At 47.4% G+C, this 13,692-nt stretch overlaps 1 protein-coding gene across 6 annotated transcripts in view; it reads right to left on the reverse strand.

Annotated features, from left to right (window-relative positions):
• The window catches only part of Sctr (secretin receptor), a 51,645-nt gene extending 48,873 nt beyond the window's left edge, over window positions 1–2,772 (reverse strand). For all 6 annotated transcript variants that reach the window (XR_007589037.1, XM_050124465.1, XM_050124462.1 and 3 more), the window contains exon 1: window positions 2,438–2,772. Coding sequence is in view for 5 of the 6 variants with exons in the window: in XM_050124465.1 (XP_049980422.1) it covers window positions 2,438–2,524 (87 nt within the window). In the remaining variant the exon portion in view is untranslated. The remainder of the gene's footprint in view (window positions 1–2,437) is intronic.
• Between the last annotated feature and the right edge of the window lie 10,920 nt (window positions 2,773–13,692).

Here is a 13,692-nt window from a genome sequence, read left to right on the forward strand (position 1 = left end):
ATTTGGGAAGGGGTAGGGATGGATTTGGGAGGAGTTAGGAGAATAAGTAGGGGGTGAATCAGGTCAAAATACACTGATAAAATATTACAATAAGAAACAACAGAACTAGTACAAAGAGCACACTAATTTTTAAAAGTTCTTTTTAACATGTATGGGTATTTTGTCTGAATGTATGTCTGTACACCATGTGCATGTCTGGTGATTCTAATCTGTGGCAAGTTCACATTAAAACCAACCAAGTTAACCAGTGCTGGGAAGTGGAGACAGGAACATCCCTGGGGCTCACTGACCAGTCAGCCTAATTTACTGGGTGAATCCCAGGCCAGTGAGAGACCTTGCCTCAAAAAACAAGGACAGCATGTGAGGAATAAAAGACCAAAGTTTTCCTCTGGCTTCCACATCCATACACATGCACCCCCACACACACACACACAAGCTACACACTTATGTAGACACACAAAAGACACTCTACTGTGGATGCTGAAGTCATTTCCATCCACAGACATGACCACTGAGTTCCCTCTTACACTGGGCAGCAGGCCCTTTGGATAAAGGTGAACAAGCCAAGGTGTTCAAGGTACAGCATGTGTCTGGTGGGACAGTAGGGGGGAGCAGGTGTTATTGCAGGTGAAAGCCCTCAGGAACTGTATGGAGCAACGCAGTATAGAGAAGGCCCTGTGCTCAGTTTCTTATGGGAAAAGCAAAATAAAATGCGGTCCACTTCAGGGGTCGTTACTTTTCAATTTCTGCTTGCAAAGGACACTTCTGACGCCTCCCCTGAAGGAAGGGGCAGAGGAGGGAGGCGGGAGCAAGTACTTCAACCTCAGTGGTCTCTTTGGAAGGGGCCTATGATGTCCCTTTGAGAGAAATCCAAAAGGAAGGAAGAAATTCCAGATCCAATGTCTGACCACCCGGAGTCCAACAAGCAAAAGGAAAAGGTTGCAGAAGCTGGGAAACTGTCCAAATAAAGTAGGTCAATTCCACCCTCATTTATTAAAGGCGTTTTCTGGTGCAAACCCTCAGAGATAGAACCACAGGTCAGGATAAGCCCATATAGTAGCCAGGAGCCCAGGTGAAGCCTTCTCGTAGAGATACACGTGCATACATATGCCATGTGCATATGTAAATGACAAGCAAATACAAGGGGCACAAGGGACAGAGAAAACCTCAGACTGGTGGCACCCTTCCTCCAGAAGTCAGGAATCTAGAGATCTGGGCGCTAGTCCCAGCCCTGCTCCTGACATACTGATATGAAGCAATTCCCTCTCTGAGGGCTTTAGATTCTGTAAGATGAAAGGCTTGAACAGACTAAGCAAAGCAACCTCCCAAGGTACAGTGAAGACTTGAACCAAGCAAAGCCTCTGTTTCCCCATCTGTTTAATTCTGAGATAACCCGGAGCATCCCTTCCAGACCCCCCCCCCCAAAAAAAAGTAACCTGCGCCTGTTCCTTCTGCACAGATGCCTCAGGAACCGGGAAACTAAGTCACTGACCTAGACGGGAGTCTCAGGAGCTAAGATTCCCTGTGTTCTTAGGATGCAGATCTTGGGGGAGGGGTGACATTTTGCAGATCTTGTTGGGAGGAGTAACTCCGGAGTCCTCAACCCAGCAGCCTTGAACTTCTTCCCAGTTCTTTCCATCCTGCCAGACTCAACCCAGCCTGTCTCTCCTGCAGATATCCCAGGGGAAGGCGCCCAAAGTTCCCAGGAGTTTCTGTGGGAAAGAAACGCAAACCATCCCCTGGCTTCTCTCTGCTCCAACTTTCTCCCTCTCCTGCCCAGAGTTTGTTGTGACCCGCGCTGCTCCCAGGAGCCCACAGGCACAGACTTTTGAAAAGCCAGTCCCTCCAGGCGGAGAGGGGGCGGAAGACACGACACTTGGGATTAAGAATGGTCCCGCCACGGACACGAAATCTCTACTCACAACTTTCTCAATTTCCCATCTGCCACTCGGAGCGTGCTAGCTAGCCTGAAGAACCGGAGTTCTAACTCTTTTCCTGACGTGGGTCAAGCCTCTCCCGCCCCTTTTCTGAGCCTTGGTCTCCTTGCTTTTAAAGCCTGAGATCCCCGGGTCTAAAAGGGGAAGAAGGGGTTCTGATGAAGCGCTAGAGAGCAAGTGTCTAGCATATTTGATATCCTGGGGCTGCTGCAGAATCGTCTCCTGGAAAGAAGCTACTCTGTGGGCCGGAGGGGATGAGTGAAGGGCAAGAGGGGATGAGTGAAGGGGAAGGGGACCGAGCCTAGATCTGCCTCACCTCGGACGCAGGCTTCAGGAAGGTTTTGTCTTTGGAGAAGGGAACTCCGAAGGGGGACGCCGAAGGGCACTCCGACAGAGTGAACGATATTATTGCTGCGGGAAGGGAGATCGGCTGCTCCCCATAAAGGGAGCAAGGACGGCTGGCCCCTCTGGTCAGCGTCCTGGAGGGGCGCGGTACTCACAGTGTAAGCTGCTCTAGCGAGCAGCAGTAGCAGAAGCAGTGACCGTGGTCCCCACGATGACAGCCGGGACCTCATAGTTCCTGACATGCTTCGCCGATTATTTTTCCGCCTTTGCGTTCTGGCCACTCGGGAGCTCGGTGTCTATTTCGGTGACCCCCCTCAGCGTCCTACACGGCGTCCAGGACCATGGGCGAACCCAAAGCCCAGAGAAACCATAGCTGGGTTTGTCCAATCTGATCAGATCCACAGGCAGGCTAGGGACTCCTGGTCCCTGAAGGAGGGTAGCTAACCTGCCGGTGCCTATTGATAAGGACTGGATGCTGCTCACTGCTCGACTCCACCCGCTGGGAATAGTAGGGAGGGGATGGGAAAGCGTGGGGCTGGCAGAGAGGAGAGAGGGGGAGGGACCCCAGCCACTAGGCTGGAGGCACTAAAATCTCCTTCCTTCCCCTCCAATTCAGAAAGTGTTCTCTCTCTCTCTCTCTCTCTCTCTCTCTCTCTCTCTCTCTCTCTCTCTCTCTCTCTCGTCTAAGGATCTAAGTCATGTGTCTTGAGCAGTGACAAGGTAGACAACACTTCTTTTTTATTTTTTTAATCCTCTATTGAGGATTGAGACCTGGTCTCACTTATACAGCCCAGGCTGGCTTTGAACTCACAAACCTCCTGCCTCAGTTTCCCCAGTACAGGGATTACAGATGTGGGTCCGCATACCTGGGCTAGGTCATCAGCTAACACTTCTCAGGTTGACATTTAAACAAACTGAGTCAATGTCTACTGCGTCCCAAAGGACAATTTGAAGTGACATAAAATCTCTAGTTATTCAGCGTCCACTACTGCAACAAACCAAGCAACTAATCCACACATAAAGAGAAAAAGGTTGATTTGCTCATAATCTGGAGGGTTCTGGTCTGTGACTGGCTGACCCATGGTTTTGAGCCTGTGCCGGAGCAGCCTACCATGCTCAGAGTGTTGAGAGGGCACAGTGGAGCTAAACTTCCTGGCTGATGAGCCCTGGGGACAGAGGGAAAGAGGTCAGGGTCCAGTAGTCTCCTCTGAGATCCCATCCATTAGGACCAAAGACCTTTCACTATATCCCACCTCCTAGAAGCCATCACCTTCCCTAGTTCTACCCCAGGGACAAAAGCTTTAACCCAGGGCCCCTTGGGCAACATTTGACACCCCAAACTGTTAAAGATATTTTTTTGAGGTAGAATCTCAGGTTCATCCTGGTCCCAAACTCATTAAGTAGCTGAACTTCTGACCATCCTGTCTCTACCTCCTGAATGCTAGGACTATGACCGCATGTCACTTAGTGACACCCACACACACAGTGTATGTGGTACTGGATCGAACTCTGGCTTCTAGAACACTAGGCAAGCATCCTTGGTGTGAGCGTGGGGCAGTAGATACTGCAATGGCCACCATGGGGACATACAGAACTGTGAATTCTCCAAACTCCAATGTCACCCTCCCTGAGAAAGAGAAGAACCATTCCTTTATGTCAACAGCCTCTTAGTTCTTAGTTCTAACCCAGTTCCCCGGGTACGTTGTACAAGAAAGAGGCTCATCTAAACCAAAGTCCCAACCATCAGAACCCTGGAAATTCAATGTCCTCCCCACAGAGTCTTAGAGGTTATCCTGAGGACAGGAGAGCCTGTTTTCGACTTCAGGGTAAGATCTTCAGATACTTCCAGTGTGAGTGTGTGTGCCTGTGCGGAGGTTTGTGTAGTAGTGGGTGTCATCCTCAGTCACTCTCCCCTGACTTTTTGAGGCAGGGTCTCTCTCTCCATGAACCTAAAGCTCATTATTTGATTACACTGCTGGTCACTGAGCCCCAAGAGCCCCTGTCTGTACCTCCCCATTGTTGGATAGCAAGTGAACTCTGTTGTCCCGGACTTTTTATAGGGTCTCAAGCTTGCATGGCAAGCACCTTACAGATTGAGCCATCTCCCCAGCCCATTTGCAGGCACACCTAGAACCTCATGGAGGTAGGTTGTCAAGGCAAACGCAATCCTCCGAAAATGAAAACTTCCATGAAAAATTTACCTGGTGCCAAAAGGGGAAGAAATCTTTCCTCTTCCCCCTTTCCTGCAGCATGTCCTAGAGGATGTTTCATTTGCATTTTAGTAAATAAAGCTTGCCTGAAGTTGGGAGAGTAAACCTGTCGCATTGATCAGCTTTACAGACCAGGCAGTAATGACACACACCTTTAATCCCAGTAGCCACACTAGTTTGCCATAAAAACCGGGCGGTAGTGGCATACACCTTTAACCCCAGCACTAGAAAGGAATATAAGAGGGGAGGAGACAGCTCTCACATACAATCTCATTCTGAGATTCCTGGGGGCAGGATCTCCATTTGGGACTAAGGTAGAGGTAAGAGCCAGTGGCTGACTGTTTTACTTTTCTGACCTTCAGGTTGAGCACCAATTTTTGTCTCTGGGTTTTTAATTGTGCTACAATGTCCTTTAGGATACATTCTGTTTCTCCATTGTTTATACAAATCCTTAAAAATCTAAACAAAACTCTTGACAGTTCTGAATTGCAGCACCCCCTCCAACTCCTAACACTTGCTTTTTGAGAGAGTGTCTCTAGCCCAGATTTACCTTTAATTCCCTATGATACAGCTGAGGATGCCCTTGAGGTCTGGTCTTCCAACCTCCACCTCCCGAGTGCTGGGATTGCAGACCTGGTCCACCACACCTAGTTTTCTACAGTGCTGGGGCCAAACCCAGGGGACTTTGTGAATGTTAGGTCAGCATTCTGCCAGAGCATGACTACTGCTTGGAGCTCTCAAGTTGTCCAAACAGGTTGGGGAGTTTCCTCTTTTGTTCAACTAAACACAATCCTGTGGGCACAAGTGAAAAATCCTTCTTGACCGTCTCAAAGAGTGAGGCTTGTGTTGCTTTTGTAGAGAAGCGGTCACAGCACATTCAGCCTGGCTCGATGCTGACTGAGTGCATCGGTCACTCATGTTGCTGTGATAAAATACCTCGACAAGAGCAACTTGGGCTGAAAGGGTTTAGCTTGGCTCCTGGTTTGACGGCACAGTCCGTCCTGGTGGAGAAGGCACAGAGGCAGGAGCAGGAGGCAGGAGGCAGGAGCAGGAGGCAGGAGCAGGAGGCAGTGGGTCACATCGCATCCACACTCAGGAAGCAGAAAGAGATGGATGCTGGAGCTCAGCTCAGCTTCTTCTTTTTATTCAATCCAGGACCCTGGCCCAAGGGATGGTGCCACCCACCTTCAGGGTGGGTCTTTCCGTCTCTGTTAACCTAGTTTCCCTCACAGACATGCCCAGAGGTTTGTCTCCATGGTGATTTTAGAGCCTGCCCAACTGATTGCATTAACCATCGCACTGAATTAGAAAAATTATATTATTTTCTTTACTTTGTAAACAGGATTCGCTGAACTGGCTGGAGGACCCTCCCTTTTTTTAAAAAAATTTCCCCATTATGTCTTATATTGTTTTTCACCTCATAGCAAGGAAAAGACATCGTAGAGAATTAACATTATTGACAGATATTTACTGAGCCCCTGTCCTGCTCCAGGTGCTTTATGTGGGTGATGGGGACTGGGAAAATTGCCTTTGCCAACCTCGGTCCCATGTGGAGAGACAAACATGTTCTGGCCACAGCCATTCCAGGAGGCTAAAAAGGACAACTGAGGCTGCCACTTGTGTAAGAGTCCTGTGTCACCCCAAAATGAATAAGATACTTGGTTAGCAGTCAGCAACCGTAGGATGCAATAGGTTTTTTCAGACTGCTGTAAATGCTATGCACAGTATACAGCAACACAATAAAAATGGTTCTCTTGGTAAAGTAATTGTAGGATAAACATCAAAATCTGAGTTTGATCCCAGGACGCACATAAAAAGCCAGGCTTGGTGGTATATACCTGTAATCCTAGTTCAGAGCAGGTGCAGATGGGCAGATGAGGGGGGGAGGTTCTTGCTGGTCAGCCAAACTAGCTTTGTATGTGAGCCTTGAGTATCAGTAAGAGATCATGTTTAGAAAAAAAAGAAGAAAAGGAAGGAAGAAAGAAAGAGAGAGAAAGAAAGGAAGGAAGGAAGGAAGGAAGGAAGGAAGGAAGGAAGGAAGGAAGGAAGGAAGGAAGAGAAAGGGGCATGAATGACTCCTGAGACTGACTTCTGACCTTCACATATATGGTGTACACACACGTGCACACGCACAGCATATAGGAAGGTATCAGACAACCAAACCTAGTGAATTTGTACATCAACTAAGCCTTACCTGTCACCAGGCTCATAGGCCAAGCACATTTGAATATCCATATTTCATAAGGCCCAAGTCTGCAGTCGTGTATAGCTTTTCCTGCCACCCTCCACTCTTCTATTTAGTTATACAAACTTTTCTTGTCCACTAGCAGACCATGGACCTTGCTGGGCTTTCAGGAAGAGTAAGTAGCTCAAGTGTTAGCACATGTCCCAACAGGGAAGCGGCTTCTGCACTTGTCAATCAAGTAACAGTGATTGGTTCTGAGACAGGCATGGGATTCATTCTGACCAAGAGAAGTGATACCAACACATTCAATATCTCACCATGATCAGACTAATAGCAAGATGGCAGTCTTTTCCAGAGCATGGGACATCTTTGTTGAGAATGAAACCAGTTATAATGGAAGAGCCAGTGATAGAGAGAAGAGTATCCTAGCATCTGTCATGTTGGGGCAGGAATCACTGAAGTCCTAGCTTGCTGTTCTTGGTTGTCAACTTGGCCACATCTGGAGTTGACTAAAACCCAAGCAGCTGGGTGCATCTGTGAAGGTTCCCCCCCCCCTTAATTAAATCATTTGAAGTGGGAAGACCCACTTCTAATCTGGATCTCAAGGTGTAAAGATTTGCCCTTAATCTGGACCATACTTTTGGCAGCCTATATACAAAGGACCAGGAAGAAGGAAGCTTGATCTCTTTGCCAGCTTACTGTTGCTCACCCAGAAGTCCATTCCTTCACTGGCATTGGAGCCTACTTCTTCATGATTCAGTGTATATTACAGACCAGTTGAGACATCCAGCCTTGGAAACTGAACAACTAATGGTTTCTTGGACCTTCTATTGGTAGACAGACATCATTGGACTAGCTGGACCACAGCCTGTAAGCCATCCTAATAAGTCTCCTACAAAGAAAGAAAGAAAGAAAGAAAGAAAGAAAGAAAGAAAGAAAGAAAGAAAGAAAGAAAGAAAGAAAAGAAGGAAGGGAGGGAGGGAGGAGGGAGAAAGGAAGGAAGGAAAAAAGGAAAGAAGGAAGGGAGGAAGGAAAGGAGGGAGGGAGGGGGGAGGAAGGAAGGGAGGGAGGGGGAGGAAGGAAGGGAGGAAGACAGAATCATTCTGTTTCTCTAGAGAAACTTAACTAATACACTTGCTCTCCAGCAAGGCTTCCCTGAGGAAACAGGATTTGAGATTCAGTGGTCTGGAGGTTCTGCCAGGAGATAAAGAAGAAAAGAGGAAGAAATTGACTACTTCAGGTGTCTGAGTCCAAGGTCTCCACCAAATGACTGCATGAGTTCAAAGAGAGACCTGTGCCCTGAATGGCGCTTTACTGACAGCAGAGCTAATGTTTTATTGATGAGCCGTAAATAATGAGCCAGAGTGGTTTCCTACTGAGCGCTGAACAGCACAGTTTAACATTCCCATTCTAATGAGGTTTTCATGCCCAGCCTCTGTGTTTGATCTCCAGAAACATAGACTGCCGTTCAGGGGAAGCAGTTGCTTCTTTGCTTTTAGTTTTTCCTCTACCACTTGTCAGCATTCTTTTGAATTTTTATATGAAATATGAGCGTTGAAGCAGATCAAATAAAAGAACAAATAAAGCCACATCTGAAAGAGTGTGGTCAGTGCTTTCAGGACTTTGTCTTCCCTGGGTGGAAGGTCAGGAGCACCCAAACCCCCAGGGCAGCTGGTAAAAAAAAACAAAAAACAACAACAACAACAACAAAAAAAAAAAAAACAGAGTATCTGTGGGCTGGTGAGATGCTCAGCAGGTAGAGGTGCTCACCCCCAAGTCTGATGATCTGAGGTCAGTCCCTGAATCCTATACTGTGGGAGGAGAAAACTTACTTTCCTAAGTTGTTCTCTAACTTCCATACATGCACTGTGGCGCGCATACGCACGCGCATGCACACACCAAACGTATAAATAAATATTATTAAAACGTTAAAAATTGGCAACAACCAAACATGGATTCAAATCCTGACTTAATCATCAATTAATACCAGGACCTTCTGGACAGTGATAGCGCACGCCTTTAATCCCAGCACTCGGGAGGCAGAGACAGGCAGATGATGTATGTGAGTTTGAGACCAGCCTGGTCTACAGAGCAAGTTCCATGACAGGCTCCAAAGCTAAAGAGAAATTCTGTCTCAAAAAAACAAAAAGCAACAAACAAACAAATAAAACATACTAGGACCTTTGACAAATTGAATCTTGGCGACTTGGGTTTCTTCATCTATACAGGAAGGGGTAAATGCCCATCTTTTGGCATCACCATGTGGTAAAGGGCCTTTGTCTTCAGCCCTGGATCTGCTGCTGAGCCCTGAGGCCCCAGTGGGAAGCTCCAAAGCCCTGGTTTACTCAGCTGGTATTGAAACAAAAAGACATAGGTGAGAGGTGAGGGTTTGAAGGGAGGGAGACTAACCAGCTCCCAGGGTGGGGCTCAGAGAGAAACACATTATATATGAACATAGAAAATATGTAGTGAGTATATCCAGTGAGCTAGCTTAGCAAGTGAAGATACTCACCCCAGCCTGACCACCTAAGTTTAACCCCCAGGCTCCAGCGTGTAGAAGGAGAGAACTGACCTCATTGGTACCCGCTGGCTTCCACATGTGTGCATGACACACACTCACAAAACAAGAAAGATATAAAAAGAAGAGAATGTACCATATGCATGTATGAGGTTGTCAAAGAATACATTTAGTACACTTTTCTTTTGCTTGTTTGACTTTTGGTTTTGTCCTTTAAGAAAGAACAGAGTTTAGTGCTTGTAAACAGTTGACTGAAACAGGGTATCCAGGAAGAGTCCTGTTGGGGGACCCAGCGCTGATGGTGGAGCAGAGACCAGCGGCCTCAAACCAGGTCAATGATTCTTTGTGATGAACGCCTGCAAGTAAAGATCTGTGGATAGAGGGGTTTACTGTGTGACTCACTGTGTCACACTGCAGCTTCCAGGGTGAGATTTCCCCTTCCTTCCTTCCTTCCTTCCTTCCTTCCTTCCTTCCTTCCTTCCTTCCTTCCTTCCTCCCTCCCTCCCTCCCTCCCTCTCTTTGGCCAGTATAAGCCACCACATCTGGGCAGAGAAAGGGAGTGGGAGATGGGCAAACAGAGAAGGTAGGAACAGGGTAGCGGCTGAGTCCTGCCTATCCCTGAAAACATGTTTCAGGGATATTTTGAGTTTATTCCACATACAGTGTGAAGGCACCAGAGAGATTTAAACAAAGAAATCAATGGCTCTTCCTGTTTCATGGGAACTTGTGACAAGCTTCTCTGCCTGTTGTCATGCTCATCTCTCTTATTCCCCTGGGGCCTGGGGCACCTCGCTGTCTGGTCATTGTAAATGCTAACTGCAGCATGCACGTGAGCAGAGGAAGCAATTGACCGTCTAGAGCAGCCTTAATTGTAGGGCATCCACGGGATCCAAAAATCTAAACTTTAATGAGTTTACAGCTATCCTGGTGGAATTTTATTAGAATGCAGTTTCTGATTCAGGAGGTCTCAGATAGCCTGAGATTCTATATTCTTAGCAAGCTCCATTGCCACAGCTTATGCAGATTGAACATCCAGGGTTCGGAAATCAGGCTGGGAGTGTGGCTCGGGGATATCTCAATCGGTAAAGTGTTTGCCTTGCAAGCATCAGGACCTGAGCTTTTGATCCCCACAGCCCACATTTAAAAAGCCAGGCATGGTTCCACCAGTTTGCAACCCTTTTCCTTGCTAGGGAAAGAGGGACAGGAGGATGCCTAGGACTTATTGATCAACCATCCTAGATGAACTGGTTTAGTTCCAGACCAGTGAGAGACTGTCTCAAAAAACAAGGTGGATGATAAGTGAGGAATGACACCAGAGATTGTGTTCTGGTATTTACATGTACACATGCACGCACTTGCACACACGTGAACTCATGCGCACACACACACGCACCACAAGAAACCATCGTATGTCAGGCGTTTGAAACAGTAAGAATAAGCTCATGGGCTGCAGGCACTCAACAAGCTGAGGTGGGCTGATGCAGGTTTTTCTCTCTGGTCTCCTATCCTTGTCATCAGTTCCACTAAACACCCAGGTCCCTCGTGACTTCTAATGGCTGCTGCAGCTTCAGAAATTATTCTCGACACTGCAAAGCTCAGAAAGAGGAAGATACAGCAATGACTCAGATGGACGATTAGTCTAACAGTGTCTAGATTTACCCAGGAGCCAAATCTCTAGGCTTGTCTGCAAGAGAGTTTTCAGACTGGCTACACTGAGGTGGAAATACCCACCCTGAATGTGGACAGCACCATACCATGGCCTGGGGTCCTAGACTGAACAAAAAGGACCAGCATCTATTTCTCTCTGCTTCCTGACTGAGGAATGTGACCAGCCTCCTCACGCTGCTATTGGAATGCTGCCCCCCATGGCGGACTAAACTCTGGAACTAAGACAGAATGAACCCATCGTCCTTAAGTTGCTTTTCTTAGGTATTTTGTCATAGCTATGAAAAAAGTAACTAATGCAACATTATATCTCTGTGTGCCCTTAGTGGAGAGGACCCTGTGTTGCAAAGAGAAGTCTTCACAGAGAGAAAGCCTCCTACAGACTTCTCCCAGAAGCTAGAGTCTCAGAGCTAGAATTAGATGATGTGCCCAGCCCTAAATCGATCAGACATCCATGCTTGACCTGAATGCAGCAGGCTCTGCAGCTGGAACCTAGCCGCTGTGAGACAGTGGACAGTGACAACAGCCTGACCACATAGGACAACAGGCACTGCGGCTTATGTGACCACATGCGTACTTTTTATATAGACTAGGAAATACGTTTTTACTGAAAAATGATAAACCTGCCTTTAAAATGCAGCACAATAGGCATTTACATATGTAAGTGTGTGGAAATACACATGCTGGGGGGTGTGGCGAGGGTGCAGACTTGAGAGTACTAGAAGCTGGGACCCTGCCCGCTCCCCTGAAATCTTGTCCTGTTGGGGCCCAAAGCATAAAGAGCTACAGCAACCTGCTAGATCACTCAATGACGATTTTTGCTCTCTTGGCCCACAGTAACTGAGTAATATCTGTAAACAAAGAACTGTGTCAGGGGCTGTGGGAGATGGGAAGATTAGACCCCAGGGCCTTCCCCTATGAATTCTGCTGTTTGAGACGTATACACACAGAGCTGGGAGCGCAGCCCAGTTGACAGAGTACTGGCCTAGCATGCACGAAGCCCTCCAACCTCCTAGTCCCCGAAGCGCTGCACCCGGGGCCGTACAGAGTGTGGTACACATTTGCAGTTCCAGCAGTGGGGAGGAAGAAGCAGGAGAGTCAGGAGTTCAAGGCCAACCTTGGCTCAACAGCAAGTTTGAAGTCAGCCCAAAATGCACGACTCTATCTCAAAACCAAAATTAAGGCACACAGATGACTAATGATGGGTGTAACACATAAAGAGAGAAAGATGGCGAAACCCAGGTGACTATGGTGGCACACGTCTGCAATCCCGACCCAAAAGAGGTAGAGGCAGGAGGATCAGGAGGGCAAAGTCATCATATAGAGAATTCAGGCCATTCTAAATTAGATGAGACCTGGACTCGAAAAGGTGTGGGAAAAAGGTCTCTGAAAACCCAGAGAAGAAAAACAATATCACTGGCGAGGAAAGTCATGTGGGTGACTGAAAGTGAATCTTACCTAGTGCCAATGTTGAAAGATATTATTTTAATTCTCTCTCTCTCTCTCTCTCTCTCTCTCTCTCTCTCTCTCTGTGTGTGTGTGTGTGTGTGTGTGTGTGTGTAGTTCAGAAGAGGACCACTTGCAGGAGTCCCTTCTCTTCTTCCATCATATGGGTTTAAGGATCAGACTCAGGTCGTTTTGCTTGGAGGCAAGCAACCGCTGAGCAATCCATCCAGTCCCAAGATGAGGTTTTTAATAGTTAGTAGTGATGGAAAGGAGAGAGGGAAAAGAGGAACCAATAAACCAACGGGCCTTCCCGGGTGGGGAAGGGCTGCATCCAACACAGCAGCTGCAGGAAGTGGACAGAACAGAGGAGTTAGTCTTCCGGAGCCTTTCTGCATATGTCTGTGAAGAGCATCAAGTCATGAAGGGAGGGAGACCAGAGAGCACATGGGAAGTGGGACTCCTGAGTGACCTGTTTAAACTTCCAGTGTTTTAGGATTAGATTTGAAGTCTTCTCCACAAGTAGGAATTCAGACCTGGTACTGTAAACCCAGTCAAAAACTTGTGGCTGGCGAGGGCCCTGCTCTGTAGGAGAACCTACTGTTGTTGTTTTGCTAAGTCAGTTGTTGCCAAACTGCCTTCTAAATATTTTTTGCCTATTCCCACAGATTAGTGCAGCTCCCAGCCTTGGCCAGAGAAGCTGCCCTCTGCAGTGGGCGGTAGTTCATGCAGAGATTCATAACTGGTCAGAGTGCTGACAATTACTGTCTGTTGAGTGTTCCACCTTATAGAACAGCTCTGTCAACCCAACTTCTGATTCAATGCTCAAGGAGAATCACAGGAGGGTAGAGAGGATGTAAGAGCCGAAGGACGGGAGGAAGGCTGTGAATGCTGCCTTCTGGATAGGACATGGCCATTGCACCCACCAACTCCTGCAGCTGTGGCTGTCTGCCCCAGACCTGCACAAGGTCAAGTCAACAAGATCAGTCAGCAGTCCAGCAGGCGGCACTAATTGAAGGCAGTGGGTTAATAAACCAGGAAGTGGAGGGGGGAGGGGATGTATTGAGGGCTCTTAGTCCGGGCTGGGGGTGAATATGATCAAGATACATTGTTTGCTTGTATAAAATTGTCAACGAATAAATAAAAGATAAAGTGTTTGTAAAGAGTATGGATACAAAGGCATGTGGGAATTTCTTCAAAATAATAGAAAGTACGGACGAAATTTGATTGGCAGAGACTTGGTCATGATTGCAGAGGGGGAAGCAGAACTTCTTTTTAGCTGTCTAAAAACTCTGCTAATGTATAAAGTTTCCATTAACCAAAGTGTGAAGCTGGGACGGGGAGCGGGGAAGGGAGCAGAAGGTACAGTAGGAGGTCCCGCCCACTGGG

The sequence above is a fragment of the Alexandromys fortis genome, unplaced genomic scaffold, assembly GCF_014885135.2.
Source record: "Alexandromys fortis isolate MF-2015 unplaced genomic scaffold, M_Fortis_MF-2015_v1.1 scaffold_232, whole genome shotgun sequence".
Lineage (NCBI taxonomy): Eukaryota > Metazoa > Chordata > Mammalia > Rodentia > Cricetidae > Alexandromys > Alexandromys fortis.